General features: G+C 43.3%; 1 protein-coding gene across 2 annotated transcripts in view; it reads left to right on the forward strand.

The window, feature by feature from the left end:
• The window catches only part of MPP2 (membrane palmitoylated protein 2), a 44,097-nt gene extending 36,434 nt beyond the window's left edge, over nucleotides 1-7,663 (forward strand). For both annotated transcript variants that reach the window (XM_040437677.1, XM_040437676.1), the window contains exons 9-13: nucleotides 1,459-1,527; nucleotides 1,948-2,109; nucleotides 2,910-3,112; nucleotides 5,858-5,986; nucleotides 6,596-7,663. In XM_040437677.1, coding sequence (XP_040293611.1) covers nucleotides 1,459-1,527; nucleotides 1,948-2,109; nucleotides 2,910-3,112; nucleotides 5,858-5,986; nucleotides 6,596-6,772 — 740 coding nt within the window. In that variant the 3' untranslated portion in view covers nucleotides 6,773-7,663. The remainder of the gene's footprint in view (nucleotides 1-1,458; nucleotides 1,528-1,947; nucleotides 2,110-2,909; nucleotides 3,113-5,857; nucleotides 5,987-6,595) is intronic.
• The last annotated feature ends 12,886 nt before the right edge of the window (nucleotides 7,664-20,549 follow it).

Below are 20,549 nucleotides of genomic sequence, written 5' to 3' on the forward strand. Positions count from 1 at the left end.
GTAGAGGTGCTGGATTGGCCCCCCAGACCTCAACCCAATCAAACCAATTGAAGAAAAAGCTGTATTAGTACCCAAGTGAGTCAACCAGTATGCACCAACATTGAGAACATGTAGAAGAGACCTGGAAACAGATTTCGATCACGACATGCTTGAATCTGATCGAGAGCATGCCCAGAAGAATTCAGACAGTGTAGAAAGCCAAAGGTAGATTTAAAAAATAATAAAAATTCTAATTTGGAATTTTAAGAGCAAAACAGTAACAATGCAGTTACATGACAAGAATCTGCATAACTAATCTTATGCTAAATAGTTGCAAGGCCAATTTATACTGTATATGAGATAGCCAATATGATTGTCTATAAAATTATGGTAGTCTCACTTTCGAAGCTGTAGTGGATGATAAGTGTAACAGCGGCTGCTGTGCGCTGCTGTTCCCCTGCTTGCCACTGCAGACCTGGGCGCCGTGCTCAGTGGTGATCTGTGGCCAGAGCTTCCCATTCAACCGCTGCAGCTCTGTGCTCTGTTTGTGTAGGTGCTGTGGTTCTGAGGATCCACTCCACAGTTTTATCTCAGCTCTGGCCACAGCATGCTTACTGCTGTTTTTTTGCTGCACTTCCTTAAGGGCCGGCGCTTGTCACTTCCTGGGTTTTATGGGTTAGCTCATGTGACCTCACTGACCAATCCTAGCCCTCATGCGAATATATAAATGGATCAGCCCCCTTCCCAGATGCCTCAGTGTCAAGGTCATTGTGTCCTTTTAAAGTTCCTGATAACAACTTGTGTTCCTGACTCGTATTGTGTTCCTGGTTTCTGCTACCCATCTGACCCCTGCCTGCTTGCTTTGACTCTCCTTTTGCCGACCTAGATTTCCTGACCTGTACCTGTGCCGCCTGCCCTGACCTTTTGCCTGTCTGACTACGCCTCATCCTTCGGTCCTGCACTGTTGCTCCTGGTAACGACCCGGCCTGCTGACATCGCTTGTACTTCTGGTACCTTTCTCAGGTATCTCCTGGTCCGCCTGGACCAGCTGCCGCGTGTGCCTATCCTCAAGAGGTAGCGACCTGGTGTTCCCCTGGTGTTTGACCTCTATCCCCACCATCAGGGGTACTGTGAAGAATCGAGGGGTTCACTTAGACAACGCCCTTAGAGGAGGTAGGACACGTGGCACGGTAGGTTCAGACCCGCTGGTTCGTGACAGTAAGATATGGAGCCTGACAATCCAGTGTTAATAACATTGTTACCCTTTTGCTCGTCAGTGTAAGTTCCATTTAGTTGAATAAGGGTGAACTGCAATACTGGACGCCGCCCATAGACAAAAGTGTCACTGTTTCTGGGGGAAAAAACAGACCCTTTTTCCTAATCTTGTACATATTCTTTAACATATTTGGTTGGATATAGAAGGTCAGGAGATCATTGCAATGACATTTTTTTTTACATTTTCTTTAAACTTGTTCCTAGGTGCCCTATGTGGAAGTATGGGAGGGAAGAAAAAGAAGAGGATCATGTATGTAACCACAAAAAATGCAGGTAAAAAATGTTTTTAAAATGTTCCAGGTGATCCAAAATATTCAAGAAAACAGAATGGCCAGAAGTAAATATTAAAATGATGATTGATTTTAGTCCTAGCTTGTTCTATATGGTTCACTTGCTTTTAAACATTGAGTAGACTATATATTGTGTATTCTCCCCAACAAAAAGTGATCAAACTGTCATCTACCGGCTGACCCAGCAACAAGTGTGCATTTCTCCTGCGGAGCCACTACAGGGGTAATGAAGCATTACACAATTTCCATTGACATATGTGGGAATTGCATGTAATGCACTGACATACTAAACCCAAAGGATCTAGTGAAGTTTTTGCTTGTTGTCTCTTCCCATCTCCTTCGAATTTACAGTCTTGTCAGAACAATGGTATGTTGGTAACCCTGATATCTTACTTCTATGCAGAGTTTGATCGCCATGAACTTCTCATATATGAAGAGGTTGCAAAGATGCCCCCTTTCCGAAGGAAGACCCTCATTCTGATTGGTGCACAGGGCGTGGGAAGGAGAAGCCTAAAGAACAAACTGCTAACCTCAGACCCATTAAGATATGGCACCACTACACCTTGTGAGTTCATGGCCACCTTGAACAAACCCTTTGTGAAAATAATCAGATCATACAATATCCAGTTGCTTAAACACTCTGCACTCTGCTGCCCAGAAACAATGCTGCTGTATGAGGATGAGTGATAGCAATATGAGCAATAGTAGCCATCGCCATCATCCTCATACTGTGGAGGTCATTGCTGCATGTAAATGTAGCTTTTTACCTCCACTAACGAGCAAGGAATTTTCAGGAAGGAATGCTTTCTTCCTGACAATCGTCTGCTCATCTGTGCAGCAAAAGTGCTCCTTTAGACCATCAGCAGGTTAACCTGCCAGAAAGTGCTCCATTCCCATGCAGCGCCACCACAGGTGATACGAAGCATCACAGAGTTTCTGCTGAAATATATGGCCTGATTGTCCATAGTGAGAGACAGTCCTTCTAAAGGGCTTAGGAAAACTGTAAAATAAGCGATTTATTAATGTATAGTTTTCACAGCCAATGTTTAATACAGTCTGTCTGCACTATGTTCCGGTCTGCAACATAGCTGCTGATGGAAATGACTAGACCCGTCCATCAGCGGCCTCCATTGAATAACTCTTTGCACAGCAGTGTTGGAGGGATTGCTTGGTACCAATTTCTCCTTCCTGGGCTCATCATGTGGCTTAACCCTATAGTAGATATGTGAGTGTAGTTTGCATGTGCAAAAGTATTGAAACCTACTGTATGTAGATATTCTGGCACACCAGAATAGATCATCAAAGCAGAAATCCCAAAAATGTACACATATCTGATACTTTCTCTCATCATCTCTTTCCTTGTAGACACTTCTAGAAAAAGGAAAGAAGGAGAGTGGGATGGTCAGTCCTATTCCTTTGTGTCTCGAGCTGAAATGGAGCAGGACATAAAGGCTGGGCGATATTTAGAGCATGGAGAATACGAGGGCAATCTGTATGGTACAAAGATTAGCTCCATACAGGAAGTGGTGGCATCAGGAAAAATGTGTGTGCTGGACGTGAATCCACAGGTGAGGAAGAGATGAAATGATCTATCTATCTATCTATCTATCATCTATCTATCTGTAAAGTTGCAGCCCACAAGTTCTCAGTGTAGAGGGAAAGGATAGGACATCAGACAGAAGCAAGAATTGCACTGTTCACTCCTTTAGCAGCAGGCCTTGGCATAACCACTGACCACGTCTCTGTATCTCTTTGATGGGAAACGGGGGCCAACTCCTGGCCTTCCTCCATGGGTGGACTGGCCATAGAGTCTACAGGGAAATTTCCCGGTGGGCCGATGCCCAAGGGGCCACCCATGCATTTCTCATGGCCGCCAGCAAGGTAAATAAAGATCTGATGCTCTCCGCAATAACTTAAGTAGGAGCATCAGGCAATTATACATCTGGCCAGTGGCTGCACGTGCCCACCTGAATTCAACTGTATTGCTGTCCTCAGGATGATCAAACAGTTTCATACTTTGGCACGGGCGGCAGTATGTTTTGCTGCACTGTGGTATTTTGTTCTGCATGGTATTGCTGGCTCTGTTGTCCCAACTTCAACCAATTTGGACCAGTCTACAACATTAAGTTTTTTTTTCCCAGGGCCACATTAAGTACCCAGTCCATCCCTGCCATCTAGTCACCGGCATGCCCACACTGGTGAGCTGGGGCAATGGCTTTTCCCCTTCTCTAACATATCAAATGGGCTCTACAAACACCTCCCACCCACACTATGTTTGTGCAGTGGCCCGGGAGGAGTGGCGGCAGAAGGTGGGAGTGGTAGTGTCTCTGGCCATTACAGTCAATCACAGTGGCTTTCCTCAAGCTGTTGCTCCACAGGGTTGTGTAGTGAAAGGAGGGCAAACCCTTTCTTCCTCCGGAGCACACCCTGATGTTGGGAGTCCTGCAACATGGTAGTAAGGGGTGCCTGTCATGTTGATTGTTTGTGTGGTTGTAACGCAGGATGTGTAGAGTGCAATGGTTGATGTATGGTGCAGGAGTCAGTAACCAGGCCAGCTGTGCTGTATGGGAGTTGTAGTACATCCAAAGATAGCAAGAAAACACAGTCCCCACAATATACAATCACCTAAAGAATTATTAGGAACACCGTACTAATACGGTGTTGGACCCCCTTTTGCCTTCAGAACTGCCTTAATTCTACGTGGCATTGATTCAACAAGGTGCTGATAGCATTCTTTAGAAATGTTGGCCCATATTGATAGGATAGCATCTTGCAGTTGATGGAGATTTGAGGGATGCACATCCAGGGCACGAAGCTTCCGTTCCACCACATCCCAAAGATGCTCTATTGGGTTGAGATCTGGTGACTGTGGGGGCCACTTTAGTACAGTGAACTCATTGTCATGTTCAAGAAACCAATTTGAAATGATTCGAGCTTTGTGACATGGTGCATTATCCTGCTGGAAGTAGCCATCAGAGGATGGATACATGTTTTCATTCTGTTTACGCCAAATTCGGACTCTACCATTTGAATGTCTCAACAGAAATCGAGACTCATCAGACCAGGCAACATTTTTCCAGTCTTCAACAGTCCAATTTTGGTGAGCTCGTGCAAACTGTAGCCTCTTTTTCCTATTTGTAGTGGAGATGAGTGGTACCCGGTGGGGTCTTCTGCTGTTGTAGCCCATCCGCCTCAAGGTTGTGCGTGTTGTGGCTTCACAAATGCTTTGCTGCATACCTTGGTTGTAACGAGTGGTTATTTCAGTCAACGTTGCTCTTCTATCAGCTTGAATCAGTCGGCCCATTCTCCTCTGACCTCTAGTATCCACAAGACATTTTTGCCCACAGGACTGCCGCATACTGGATGTTTTTCCCTTTTCACACCATTCTTTGTAAACCCTAGAAATGGTTGTGCGTGATAATCCCAGTAACTGAGCAGATTGTGAAATACTCAGACCGGCCTGCCTGGCACCAACAACCATGCCACGCTCAAAATTGCTTAAATCACCTTTCTTTTCCATTCTGACATTCAGTTTGGAGTTCAGGAGATTGTCTTGACCAGGACCACACCCCTAAATGCATTGAAGCAACTGCCATGTGATTGGTTGACTAGATAATTGCATTAATGAGAAATAGAACAGGTGTTCCTAATAATTCTTTAGGTGAGTGTATATTGTAAATTTCCCCAGATGATTTTGTATGGATTGGACAAAGTTGGAAATTATCGTACCCTTTCCTTATCCTTCTTAAGTCTCTTCCTGCAAAATCTATGGCTGTCAATCACTTTTGCAATTGTGCCTATAATTTGCAACTGAGGTGTACAGGTTTTTTAAAAATACGACTGGCCAAGTTGTGTCCAAGTGTGAAGAGTGTCTTAACAGTTTACCCCTCACTGCAGTAAAGACTAAATAGCTTGGGTAGCAGGACACCTTACTGACTCCAATGCTCGGACATACAGATTTCTGAATCTTCTTATCTCTTTCACTCTTTCTTCCTTTCTGAAGATCATCATGTCCAAGTGTGAAGGGAGGGAGCCTTAATAGTTTACCCCTCTCTGCAGTAAAGTCAAAACAGCTTAGGTAGTTGGCCATGCAGATTTTTGAACCTTTGGGCATACACAACATTAAAGGAAATGTGTCGTCAGAAAATGACGTATATCTATCTATCTATCTATCTATCTATCTTCTATTTATCTATTATATATCTATCAACATCTACCTTTCAATTATCTATCTATTTGTCTATCTAATATCTATCTATCTATTATCTATCTATCTACTGAAAATATTTATTTCATTTGAATTTCGTTTGCAGGCAGTGAAAGTCCTCAGAACTGCTGAATTTGTACCATATGTTGTTTTTATCGGGGCTCCAGATTTTGACACCCTTAAATCCAATAATCTGGGTGCAGTAGAGGCTGGTCTTACAGCTAAACAGCTATCAGTAAGTGTTGTTTGTTATATTCTATAAACTATTTTGTGCACTGTGCAAGAAATCACCCCCTATACCGCTTTTGAATATTATTCTTTATACTGTCTGAAAATTAACTATATTTAGAAAGGCCCCTTTAAAGAGAACCTGTCATCCCAATTTAGACTATTATCTACAGTAATGCATACATAGTACTGCAGATGAGGAGTCTAGATTACTAGTTCTTATTTTCCTACCTCCCCCCGTTCCACCGCTGTCAGCACTCAAAGCTGCACTGAAATACACAGTCACTACTGCTGTGCTAAACTTCTAACATAATAAAGAGGACTCATGTGAGCATGGACAGCAGTCCTGACAATGCATTTAAATGCCGCTCTGGTCCAAAATCGGGGTGACAGATTCCCTTTAATGTGTTTTTGGCTGAATCTACATGTAGTCTGTGCTTGGACAGTTTAATATTGTACTTGGCATATTGGGCCCCATTGTCCTATGAAGGTACTGTGCTGTTGCTGCACCTGAGAAAGAATTGTTGTCATAGGGACCCAAACACAAAAGCACCAAAAACAAGCTTGAAACCCCAGAATATACATTTTCATTACTCCCATGCCCTTCTCCCTACAGGATGGTGAACTCCTGCGCATTATAGAAGAGAGTGAACGCCTGCAACAGGCCTATGGCCATTATTTTGATCTCAGTTTGGTTAATTCTGATCTGGATGAAACATTTCAAGAACTTCAAGTGGCCCTGGAGAAACTGCGTACCGAACCCCAGTGGGTCCCCGTCAGCTGGGTCTACTAGAATTCTTTACTGCCTATATATTCTTTCCCTAAACATTCCTGGAGCCAGACAATATGGATGGACACTCTGATTACCTCCTGGGTTTTATCTCAAGAAACTCAATTCCTCTTTATTCCTACTACACACCTTGTACTTGTTCAGTTGTCTCAAAGTGCTCTTCCATTCCTTTCCTTTCCCTTACCTCATCTTATGTTTATCATGGTGATTCTGTCAACCCTTACCCTGTTATACTTTTTGGATGCCAACCTTGGTTTTAAAAAAAGATGAGGGTGTATTTAAAAATATCTACAATTGACAGGAAAAATAGCATAACATACTAGGGGCATTTATCAATAATGGTGTAATTTGTGCCAAAAAATTACTAAAATAACAAATTAAAAGTGTTGATTTGATTCACCTCATATATCAAAAGGTGCATGCCACTTTTAAAATTAGATTTTTTAAAAATATAAACTTGATTATCCGCCTATTTCTCTCGTTTTGCGACATTTTAACGCCAATTGCACTAAAATGCGGCTTTTTTATAGTGAAATGCGAAATTTCAGCCAACCCCTGCCAGACAGCACCTGCAACTTTTGAAGCATATTTGCGACATTTACAGTGGTAAATTGCAACTTTTGTCTCAGACTCTGGACTTTTTTTTATTGTTTTGTTTTTGTTGAATGTCAATTTACTGACAAAACCCTGTTGTTTAGGTCACTTATATTAGATAAAAATAAACGCCTCCTGTTTCAATACTTACCTATCACTTGTTTCCATGACAAGCTGTTTTTTTTCTCTTCATAAATGCAACTTTTTGACAAAAAGTTGAATTTTTCTGCCATAAACGCGACTTTTTACACAAAACACCACAACATAAGCTGGCTCAATCGTCCGCAACAATTTGAGCCATTTCTGCCGATAAGAGGATTATAAATGAGGCGCAATATGCGCCAATTTGATATCCCCACCCACTTTGACATTTATAACTTATTTCTGCCGTGATGCATTCTTTATGGTGAAAATTCTAAAGAAAACAGGTCATATATTTGGCGCAAATCAAAACACCATTCTTTTTGGTACAAACCGGATTCCAAAAAAGTTGGGACACTATACAAATCGTGAATAAAAACTGAATGCAATGATGTGGAGGTGCCAACCTCTAATATTTTATTCAGAATAGAACATAAATCACGGAACAAAAGTTTAAACTGAGAAAATGTACCATTTTAAGGGAAAAATATGCTGAATCAGAATTTCATGGTGTCAACAAATCCCCAAAAAGTTGGGACAAGGCCATTTTCACCACTGTGTGGCATCTCCCCTTCTTCTTACAACACTCAACAGACGTCTGTGGACCGAGGAGACCAGTTTCTCAAGTTCAGAAATAGGAATGCTCTCCCATTCTTGTCTAATACAGGCCTCTAACTGTTCAATCGTCTTGGGCCTTCTTTGTTGCACCTTCCTCTTTATGATGCGCCAATTGTTCTCTATAGGTGAAAGATCTGGACTGCAGACTGGCCATTTCAGTACCCGGATCCTTCTCCTACGCAGCCATGATGTTGTGATTGATGCAGAATGTGGTCTGGCATTATCTTGTTGAAAAATGCAGGGTCTTCCCTGAAAGAGATGACGTCTGGATGGGAGCATATGTTGTTCTAGAACCTGAATATATTTTTCTGCATTGATGGTGCCTTTCCAGACATGCAAGCTGCCCATGCCACACGCACTCATGCAACCCCCATACCATCAGAGATGCAGGCTTCTGAACTGAGCGTTGATAACAACTTGGGTTGTCCTTGTCCTCTTTGGTCCGGATGACATGGCGTCCCAGATTTCCAAAAAGAACTTCGAATCGTGACTCGTCTGACCACAGAACAGTCTTCCATTTTGCCACACTCGATTTTGAATGATCCCTGGCCCAGTGAAAACACCTGAGCTTGTGGATCTTGCTTAGAAATGGCTTCTTCTTTGCACTGTAGAGTTTCAGCTGGCAACGGCGGATGGGCACGGTGGATTGTGTTCACTGACAATGGTTTCTGGAAGTATTCCTGAGCCCATTCTGTGATTTCCTTTACAGTAGCATTCCTGTTTGTGGTGCAGTGTCGTTTAAGGGCCCGGAGATCACGGGCATCCAGTATGGTTTTACGGCCTTGACCCTTACGCACAGAGATTGTTCCAGATTCTCTGAATCTTCGGATGATGTTATGCACAGTTGATGATGATAGATGCAAAGTCTTTGCAATTTTTCGCTGGGTAACACCTTTCTGATATTGCTCCACTATGTTTCTGCGCAACATTGTGGGAATTGGTGATCCTCTACCCATCTTGGCTTCTGAGAGACACTGCCACTCTGAGAAGCTCTTTTTATACCCAATCATGTTGCCAATTGACCTAATTAGTGTTAATTGGTCTTCCAGCTCTTCGTTATGCTCAAATTTACTTTTTCCAGCCTCTTATTGCTACTTGTCCCAACTTTTTTGGGATTTGTTGACACCGTGAAAATTGGAATCAACGTATTTTTCCTTTAAAATGATACATTTACTCGGATTAAACGTTTGATCTGTCATCTACGTTCTATTACAAATAAAATATTGACATTTGCCATCTCCACATCATTGCATTCAGTTTTTATTCACAATTTGTTTAGTGTCCCAACTTTTTTGGAATCCGGTTTGTACATTTTACGCTATAATTCTGGCGCAACATGCTTAATAAATGTCCTCCACTGTGCTATTCTTCCCATTTAACCTCTCCCTAGTGAGTGGGGGCCTATATGTCAAACGTATGGTTATGTAATAGGTTCCAGAAGAAGACTTGACTGTGTCCACTCACTGAGCCAATTTTAACTAAATACATCAATGAATGAATGGCTATGGTGGAAAAAGATGGTGAAACAAGGCCACCTTACGATCACATTCATGTACAGTATATAAAAATAATTGGGTCTCATTCTTCAAGAGGTTGTCCAGGATTGCAAAAAGGGTCTGTGTTTTCCAAAAACAGTGCAATTTTTTGCTTGTCCATAAGTAATTTCTGGTATTGCGGCTCAGCCCCATTCGGTTGCATGGAGCTTTTGGGGATTTTGTAATCCTGGGTAACCATCTTTAAGCTATGAAACATCAATGGATAGCTAGATGAATAACGTGGATGCCAAAATAACACTATTACCCTGCCAAGGGCTATTTCAACCATGAACTGACTCTGCAGTAGTCCCGTCAAAGCCATAATTTATGGGGAACATCACATTCAGTCACAAGAATAAACATTCCTTAAAGGTGGTCTTCCTCACCCCGTATTGTATGTGCAAGTTCTTCCACAAAGTGTCAGTATTAGCATTAGAATTGTTTGAAGTGCTTTGTAGAACTTTATAATCTGAATATTATTTTTATATAGATATATTTTGTCTTTCTTGTGGGACAGAAGACTGACTTCTCTAAGATATTTTATTGTCTATCTATTGAAAGCATTTGTTATAGTGAATAGTGATCATTCTGTGAGAATTCAGAAACATTTGGTAAAAACAATAAACTTTATATTGTCTGAAGTTTTTGTGGCAATTTACATGACGTTCCTTGAAATTTGATGTATTTATGAAGCCCTAATATGGTGAGAGGAACGTAGATCCAATGAAAGAGGTCCACCAGCTAGATATTCTAGGCCACAATGTGATCCTGAAGACCAACCCTTAATTAGTTGGTACAACCTAAAATGAAGTACTGATGCTTTTTCAAAATACAGTACATAGGCTAGAAAATGAGGATGGCCGAGAAAAATTCTTTAGAGAAAGGACAGTTGGATAAGCAGAAATGGAGCCCCCCAAGTATATATTATATATAACATGATATGCATAGAAATATTATTTCTATTGCTATAAGGACCACCATGATAAATATTTGGACCATATGCAGTCAAAGGATCAGCGCCCACCTGTGCTCTTTTATATCCCACCATGCTCTATTGTGTACATTTCATGGACACCATAGGGAAGGTTTTTGAGGGATAATGTGATTGTTGTATAGGACATAGATTATGTTATTCTACCTCTTGCAACCTATGGACCTTTATGGAGGCTGGAAAAGGAACAGTAGCATCTTTATCCATACATTAGGCCCATACCATTTATTTGATAGTTCCATCTGAACTTTCTTGCGCCAAACCTATTGAATTGGGCCTATTTGTTACATACAGCAACTGGTAGACAGCAAGTGGTAGCTGATAGAACAGTGTGGGCCATCCTTTTCTGGTTTATGTGCCAGGGCTCTTAAGATCGGTACTACATGAACTACCCTAATGGCAGGCCTGAAATTAAGTTGTGGTAATGGCTTCATTTGACATGAACACTGTGTATTATCACCATTCAGTGGATGCTGCAATAGTGGACACAACCTATTGACAAAAGTGGAGCTGTTTTTAGAAAAATTAAGTAGACTCTTTTTAACCTCATATTGCCACTTTTAGGTATCATTATACCCACTTTACCACTGATTTATTTTGTAGTCTATGGGAAGAATTTATCATGAGGAGAATTTTTGAAGACAGTGGGGAGATGTTCATTATGGGTCTAAGCCAGGGTTCTAGCATACAAAACATACAAATTTTGTTGTAACTGTGTCAACATTTGCAACTTTTTAGCTTTCTCCAACACCCTTTTCTCTTTTACCAAAAAATGGGTGGGGCAGCAGGAGTCAGGCTGAGACCGGGACAGCACGAGAATCTGAAAAGTGTTAGCACATGGACAGCAGAGGGTGTGACAAATCATGTGCCTCTTAATAAATATGTGTTGGCGTAATTTGCGCTAAATTTATGAAATGGCGCACGTCACAGGGAACTTTCATTTAGAGATATTACTGCAGTTTTTTGCCCCTTGAAGTGAGATTGCTCTTTTTGCGACTTTTTAAAAAGTCACAGTTGATAAGTCTGGAGTGAACCTCAATAACACAGTGAACCATGCACACTCTCCACCCACTTTTCAAAACTGGAGTGAGTGGTTTAAAAATTATAAAATGTTGCAAAATGTTTGCACAAAATCTTAAAAATGAACAAATCCCTGTTTTGTGACTTTTTGAAGCCAGAATTCTGAAGTGATAAATTTGATAAATTGCTAAATATCCCCTTAACTCTACAGACCATCTGCTAGTGTTGTGTACAATCCCATTTCATATATTTGGAGATTACTGCCCTTAGCAATCAGCATTAGAAAACATTTTTACAGACAAACCTGAAGTGGTCTCCCACTACAGGAACAACTGCAAGGGGTGGAGAATAATGGGAGGCCCATAGCATAACAGAACCTTTACTATCCAAGTACACCTGTCAGTCATACTGCCCAAACTACAGTGATGTGCTTGACAGTGTAAATAATGTGGAAACATATTTGTGGCTCATATAGAAGACATTTATTTAAGCGCCCACCTACACCTATGCCAATGACTGACATCCTCTAGGGAATGTGCCTAGGTCTTCACTACTCAAATTTGTATCATTTGCTGCGGGTTACAACGTTCTTATGTACAGTCAGGGCCGGCTCCAGGTTCATGTGGGCCCTTGGGCGATAAATCCCAGTGGGCCCCCATGAGGCATTTTTTTACATTGACATGTCCCCCTGTGGCTCCTACACGGTATAATGACCCCCAGTGGCCCCTATACAGTATAATGACTACTAGTGGCCCTTCACACAGTATAATAAACCCCCAATCCCCCCCCCCCCCCCACTGTATAATGACCACCTGTGGCCCTGCATTCAGAATAATAACCCCCAGTCGCCCCCATTTAGAATAATGACCCCCAGTAGCCCCCACACTGGGGGAATACTGTATGGAGGGGGCTCTGGGGGTATTTATACTGAATGGAGGGTCATTGGTGATCATTACTAAATGGGGGACACTGGGGGTCATTATACTATGTAAAGGGCCCTCACAGTATAATGACCCCACAGTGGCCCTCCATTCAGAATAATGACCCCCAGTCGCCCCCACACTGGGGGTTATACTGTATGGAGGGGGCACGAGGGGTTATTATATTTAATGGGGGCTCTGGTGGTCATTATGCTAAATGGAGGGTCAATGGGGATCATTATACTAAATGGGGGGCACTGGGAGTCATTATACTGTGTAAGGGACCCTCACAGTGTGATGAATGACCCCCCAGTGGCCCCCTCACATACCTATCATTGCAGGGGAGCTGGTGGTCCTGTAATTCACTAACCGCAGCTCCCAGCTCCTCACATGAACCTGGAGCCGGCCCTGAATGACCCCCAGTAGCCCCCACACGGGGGGAATACTGTATGGAGGGGGCTCTGGGGGTCATTATACTGAATGGAGGGTCATTGGTGATCATTATACTAAATGGGGGACACTGGGGGTCATTATACTATGTAAAGGGCCCTCACAGTATAATGACCCCACAGTGACCCTCCATTCAGAATAATGACCCCCAGTCGCCCCCACACTGGGGGTTATACTGTATGGAGGGGGCACGAGGGGTTATTATATTTAATGGGGGATCTGGTGGTCATTATGCTAAATGGAGGGTCAATGGGGATCATTATACTAAATGGGGGGCACTGGGAGTCATTATACTGTGTAAGGGGCCCTCACAGTGTGATGAATGACCCCCTCACATACCTATCATTGCAGGGGAGCTGGTGGTCCTGTCATTCACTAACCGCAGCTCCCTGCGCTCCTTCTCTCCTCCGGCCCGCTGCAGCAGTGAGCCAGGCCTGGAGGAGAGAAGGAGATGTGCAGTGATAGAGCTAGAACTGACTGGGCCCCACAGCGAAATTTAGTACGCCCCCCTCCCCCCCAATGTGTGTTCACATTACGTTTTTCCTATCAGTTTGATGTATACACATGTGCAGCACTCCACGTTTTTGTATCCTGCAGAGTCAAGTAAAAAATGCAGACGTTAACGTATATGTTTTTTTACCATGGAACTGTATGGTGAACGGACGCCACTGTACGGCATCAGTCTGAGGCATCTGTCAATGCATACATTTTCAGTATGCATTAAATGGATGGCAAAAATGTGATGTGAACCCGGCCCTAGTGTCAGAATAAGCCCCAGTACACAGCGGAGCAGCGTGGCGGAGAAGGGAGGCCGCCATGTACTGACAGAGCGCTACCTGGTCCTGCTGGTCAGGGATGAGGACTGTGTCTCCCAAGGATCATTTTCTACTGGTAAATACAGGGTACAGTATAATACACTAGAATCTATATAATATAAAGATATTATCCCCACCCCCCGAATAATCATACGATTAGGGGGTCATTTATTATATAGAAATACGTCTATATTAGGCGTATTTCTGACACAGATGTGGCGCAAAGGTCCTTAACACCGCAATCTGTATCTTTTCCCGCTCATGCCAGGTCTAAAAAAAGTGGTGTGGGCAGAAAGGGGTACAGTTATGGCCATGCAGTTATTGGATACCACCACCATATAGTGATAACACCGCCATATAGTGATAACACCGCCATATAGTGATAACACCGCCATATAGTGATAACACCGCCATATAGTGATAACACCGCCATATAGTGATAACACCGCCATACAAGGATAAAACCACCATACAGTGACCGGATAAAAGGGTATAAAAGGGCACAGTACAGGGAATGACTATGGGCACTGCACAGAGTGTGGTAAGAGGGCACAATGCAGGGTATAAAGGGGCACAGTACGGGGTGAGGGGCACAGTCACATGACCCTGTGATGTTAGAAGGTCCTTATGGTGAATGCGGTTCAGATGCCACCATAATGAGAGGCAGAGGAGTGAGACAGGGGCCCGGGGCCCTGGATGGACAGGAGGGGTGGACACAGCAAGTAGGTTGAAGGGGCTCTGAGGGGGATTCATACAAGTAGTGGCAGGAGGTCTGTGCAGGGCAGCAATAGGAGATAGGAGGGTGGGACAGGAGCTCTGGATACATGAGGGAGGAAAGGAGACAGCAGGGGCTCCATGAGGGTGATATAGGACAGGATATGGGGGGGGGGGGGGGGCAGGTGTCATGGAGACAATCAGCTTAATAAAACAGTAACACAACTAAATAGAATGAAGCAGCAGTGTCCCCCCCTTTCCTTCTGTCCCACAGAGAAGAGACAGTCACAGTGCAGACTCACTCACAGACTGTCTCCACAGTCCACACTTCTCTGCTCCAGCTCCAGCCGTGCGGTCTCTCTCCAGTCTCCTCAGGCAGCGTGTGTCCTGTGTAGAGGGGGTGTGTCCTGTGTAGAGGGGGCGTGTCCTGAGTCTCTGCAGCTCAGAGGGCCCACCAGAGGGGTACTGCGTATGTGAAATGACAGCAGTGAGAGCTCCCATCTGTATTGATGGAAGTGCTCATAGCAGCTCAGTGGGCCCCCCCAGGAGCATTGGGCCCCGGCACTTGCCCGGGGATGCCGGGTTATGACGCAGGCCCTGTGTACAGTGCTGCCCATAATTATTCATACCCCTGGCAAATTTTGACTTAAAGTTACTTTTATTCAACCAGCAAGTAATTTTTTGACGGGAAATGACATAGGTGTCTCCCAAAAGATAATAAGATGATGTACAAGAGGCATTATTGTGGGGGGGGGAAAAAACATTTCTCAGCTTTTATTTACATTTGAGCAAAAAGTGTCCAGTCCAAAATTATTCATACCCTTCTCAATAATCAATAGAAAAGCCTTTATTGGCTATTACAGCAATTAAACGCTTCCTATAATTGCAGACCAGCTTTTTGCATGTCTCCACAGGTATTTTTGCCCATTCATCATTAGCAATGAGCTCCAAATCTTTCAGGTTGGAGGGTCTTCTTGCCATCACCCTGATCTTTAGCTCCCTCCACAGATTCTCAATTGGATTCAAGTCTGGACTCAGGCTGGGCCACTCCAAAACGTTAATGTTGTTGTCTGCTAACCATTTCTTCACCACTTTTGCTGTGTGTTTTGGGTCATTGTCATGCTGAAATGTCCACTGGTGCCCAAGGCCAAGTTTCTCTGCAGACTGCCTGATGTTGTCGTTGAAAATCCTCATGTATTGCTCTTTTTTCATTGTGCCGTCTACTGCATTAGGTTCCCACCACCATGTTTGACATGTTGGGGATGGTGTTCTTTGGGTTGAAGGCTTCTCCTTTTTTACGCCAACTGGACACTTTTTGCTCAAATGTAAATAAAAGCTAAGAAATGTTTTTTTTCCCCCACAATAATGCCTCTTGTACATTGTCTTATTATCTTTTGGGAGACACCTATGTCATTTCCCGTCAAAAAATTACTTGCTGGTTGAATAAAAGTAACTTTAAGTCAAAATTTGCCAGGGGTATGAATAATTATGGGCAGCACTGTATTTATGTAATACATTAATTTTAGTTTATGCAGTAGAATAAACCAAATGTGTGAACAAAATTATAACACAGGACTCTGAGTATTAAGACCCAGAATGATATTACCTATTAATCTGATAATTGCACAGCATAACACTGCCAATATACATATACAGTGGTTGTACAGTATATACTGTATATATTTATACAAAATGCTATATTTATTGGTTCTGTAAATCGAAACCATAGTACCTTCAGACCATTACTCTATGAAAAACCGTTAATTGGTTACAAAGCACCAAAATGCCATCCTTAAATAAAATAAAATTAAGATTAAAAAAATTAAGTAGCAAACTAGTACAGATAAAGCATGTCCCTACTGAAAGAGTGCAGGAAGCTATAATTTTCTTTCTATTTAGAGAATGGATTCTTCTTCAGGGTTCTGTACAGTACACACACTGTACTAGAAAAGTAAAATGGAGATGTACTCACTTGATGGGACAACTCATCCTGGCACAGGTAAAGAGCAGTACAGAACACGTTATACCAGTGGCGTAGCATGGGTTGCCAGCACCCGGGGCAAGCCAAAAATTGTGCCTAGATGTTCCCTGCAGTCCTATGTAACACCAGAGATAACACAGTGATACCACTCTGAGTACAGATAATGTAGTAGATGTTCCCTGCAGTCCTATATAACACCTCAGATAACACAGTGATAACTCTCTGAGTACAGATAACGTAGTAGATGTCACCTGCAGTCCTATGTAACACAAACAGATAACAGTAATAACTCTCGGAGTACAGATAATGTAGTAGATGTTCCCTGCAGTCCTATGTAACACCTCAGATAACACAGTGATAACTCTCTGAGTACAGATAATGTAGTAGATGTCACCTGCAGTCCTATGTAACACCTCAGATAACACAGTGATAACTCTCAAAGTACAGATAATATAGTAGATGTTCCCTGCAGTCCTATGTAACACCTCAGATAACACAGGGATAACTCTCTGAGTACAGATAATGTAGTAGATGTTCCCTGCAGTCCTATGTAACACCTCAGATAACACAGTGATAACTCTCAAAGTACAGATAATGTAGTAGATGGGTGTGAGCCCCCAGAATTCAGAACATGCACAGTGTGACCTGAAGTCTGGGGCCAGAATGCGGCTGGGTGGGCCAAATTCTCAATCCACCCCCCAACCCTACCGTGAAACAGATGTGTGGATGGACATTATTATATACAGGAGAATACAGCACCATACCTGTTACATCCAGTGACGTCTCCTGTGATGTAGACTTTCCTCAACGTCTTCATTCAGAGATAAGACCTCCATGATATCTTCTTCGTCTCTGCAGAGTTTCACAGAAAAAAATGTAGGTTCCTAACTTTACTATCATCCTCTCCTTCCAGGTGTTTCAACAACTCATCCTGCTGCCCCCCAATACTGTGCTAGAGCCAGACAGATAGTCTCCCATAATATTATTCCCCCTGTATATTATAATGGCCCCCTCTTTATTAGTATTATTATTAATATTAATGACCCCCTCTGTATTATTATTATTAATATAATGTCCCCCTCTTTGTTATTAATATAATGGCCCCCTCTTTATTATTAATATAATGGCCTCCTCTTTATTATTAATGTAATGGCCCCCTTTTTATTATTAATGTAATGGCCCCCCTTTATTATTAATGTAATGGCCCCCTCTTTATTATTAATATAATGACCCCTCTTTGTTATTAATGTAATGGCCCCCTCTTTGTTATTAATGTATTGGCCCCCTCTTTATTATTAATATAATGGCCCCTTCTTTATTATTAATACACTGCTCAAAAAAATAAAGGGAACACTTAAACAACACAATGTAACTCCAAGTCAATCCCACTTCTGTGAAATCAAACTGTCCACTTAGGAAGCAACACTGAGTGACAATCAATTTCACATGCTGTTGTGCAAATGGGATAGACAACAGGTGGAAATTATAGGCAATTAGCAAGACACCCCCAATAAAGGAGTGGTTCTGCAGGTGGTAACCACAGACCACTTCTCAGTTCCTATGCTTCCTGGCTGATGTTTTGGTCACTTTTGAATGCTGGCGGTGCTTTCACTCTAGTGGAAGCATGAGACGGAGTCTACAACCCACACAAGTGGCTCAGGTAGTGCAGCTTATCCAGGATGGCACATCAATGCGAGCTATGGCAAGAAGGTTTGCTGTGTCTGTCAGTGTAGTGTCCAGAGCATGGAGGCGCTACCAGGAGACAGGCCAGTACATCAGGAGACGTGGAGGAGGCCGTAGGAGGGCAACAACCCAGCAGAAGGACCGCTACGTCCGCCTTTGTGCAAGGAGGAACAGGAGGAGCACTGCCAGAGCCCTGCAAAATGACCTCCAGCAGGCCACAAATGTGCATGTGTCTGCTCAAACGGTCAGAAACAGACTCCATGAGGGTGATATGAGGGCCCGACGTCCACAGGTGGGGGTTGTGCTTACAGCCCAACACCGTGCAGGACGTTTGGCATTTGCCAGAGAACACCAAGATTGGCAAATTCGCCACTGGCGCCCTGTGCTCTTCACAGATGAAAGCAGGTTCACACTGAGCACATGTGACAGACGTGACAGAGTCTGGAGACGCCGTGGAGAACGTTCTGCTGCCTGCAACATCCTCTAGCATGACCGGTTTGGCATTGGGTCAGTAATGGTGTGGGGTGGCATTTCTTTGGAGGGCCGCACAGCCCTCCATGTGCTCGCCAAAGGTAGCCTGACTGCCATTAGGTACCGAGATGAGATCCTCAGACCCCTTGTGAGACCATATGCTGGTGCGGTTGGCCCTGGGTTCCTCCTAATGCAAGACAATGCTAGACCTCATGTGGCTGGAGTGTGTCAGCAGTTCCTGCAAGACGAAGGCATTGATGCTATGGACTGGCCCGCCCGTTCCCCTGAATCCAATTGAGCACATCTGGGACATCATGTCTCGCTCTATCCACCAACGTCACATTGCACCACAGACTGTCCAGGAGTTGGCAGATGCTTTAGTCCAGGTCTGGGAGGAGATCCCTCAGGAGACCGTCTGCCACCTCATCAGGAGCATGCACAGGCGTTGTAGGGAGGTCATACAGGCACGTGGAGGCCACACACACTACTGAGCCTCATTTTGACTTGTTTTAAGGACATTACATCAAAGTTGGATCAGCCTGTAGTGTTTTTCCACTTTAATTTTGAGTGTGACTCCAAATCCAGACCTCCATGGGTTGAAAAATTTGATTTCCATTTTTTTATTTTTGTGTGATTTTGTTGTCAGCACATTCAACTATGTAAAGAACAAAGTATTTCAGAAGAATATTTAATTAATTCAGATCTAGGATGTGTTATTTTTGTGTTCCCTTTATTTTTTTGAGCAGTGTATAATATCCCCCTCTTTATTATTAATGTAACAGCTCCCTCTTTGTAATTAATATATTGGCCCCTCTTTATTATTAATATAATGGCCTCTCTTTATTATTAATGTATTGGCCGCCTCTTTATTAATAATATAGTGGCCACTCCACTCTTATTAGTATGATGTCCTCAGTGGTCCTTCTCTTTCTGCTCCTCCCCCACCCCCATAGTGCCCCCAGTACCTCTGCAATTAGGGCAGGGTACATAAAAAAAAAATAATTAACACTTACCTCTCTCCATCACAGCTTGTGGCATCCCGGCGCAGGCGGTCAAGAACGCCTCATTGTGCCTTCCCACGCCGCATCATCGCGTCATCTCGCAAGATCCGCTCTACTGCCTTATAGGCTTCAGGCCTAGTGGCCTGAAGCCTATGAGGTATAACGGAGGGGACTGGAGCCATAGGCTCCCGTGGCCCTCATTAAAATTCCTGCTGCCTGGCCCCCCCTGAAATTTTAGCCTGGCCCCCACAGCCCCCCCCCCCCCCACGCTACACGCTACGCTACTGCGTTATACCACCAGTGTACTGTAGAGGCGCTACTAGATAGCTAATCCAGGTGTTTTACCTGTAAAATGTCCATGTTGATTGGTTGGATCTTCCAGTTAATCACATGAACCACATCAGCAGTGTTTGTGGCATTGTATGTTGAGTCTAATTTCAATTTACAATGTCCCAGAAAAGACCATTATAGGTTGGAAATATTGTAATCTGAGGCCATTGTAACATGAGGGACCACTGTATATATAAAATCTGAAACGTCATTGTACACATTGTGTTCTGTGATGTGTGTTTCTTACTTACCAAAAGGAATAACTTTATGACTAAAATTAAATTATTGTCAATTATTTCTTCATTACTTTTGTATATTGCCATTTCTATTGATATTTTTGCTTGTTCATCTACACAGGGGCCCAGGGCAGAGGAGGGAAACTTCCCAGCTATATAGAAGTAGCAGAAGTGCCATTGCTGCACCATTACACTGGGATGAGAATGAGGCTTAGCAGGCTGATGGGGCGGAACTTAGCACTGAGATGGGGACCCCCAGTCATAATTTGTGCTATACCCC

Source organism: Bufo bufo, chromosome 6 (assembly GCF_905171765.1).
Source record: "Bufo bufo chromosome 6, aBufBuf1.1, whole genome shotgun sequence".
NCBI classification, from domain to species: Eukaryota; Metazoa; Chordata; class Amphibia; order Anura; family Bufonidae; genus Bufo; species Bufo bufo.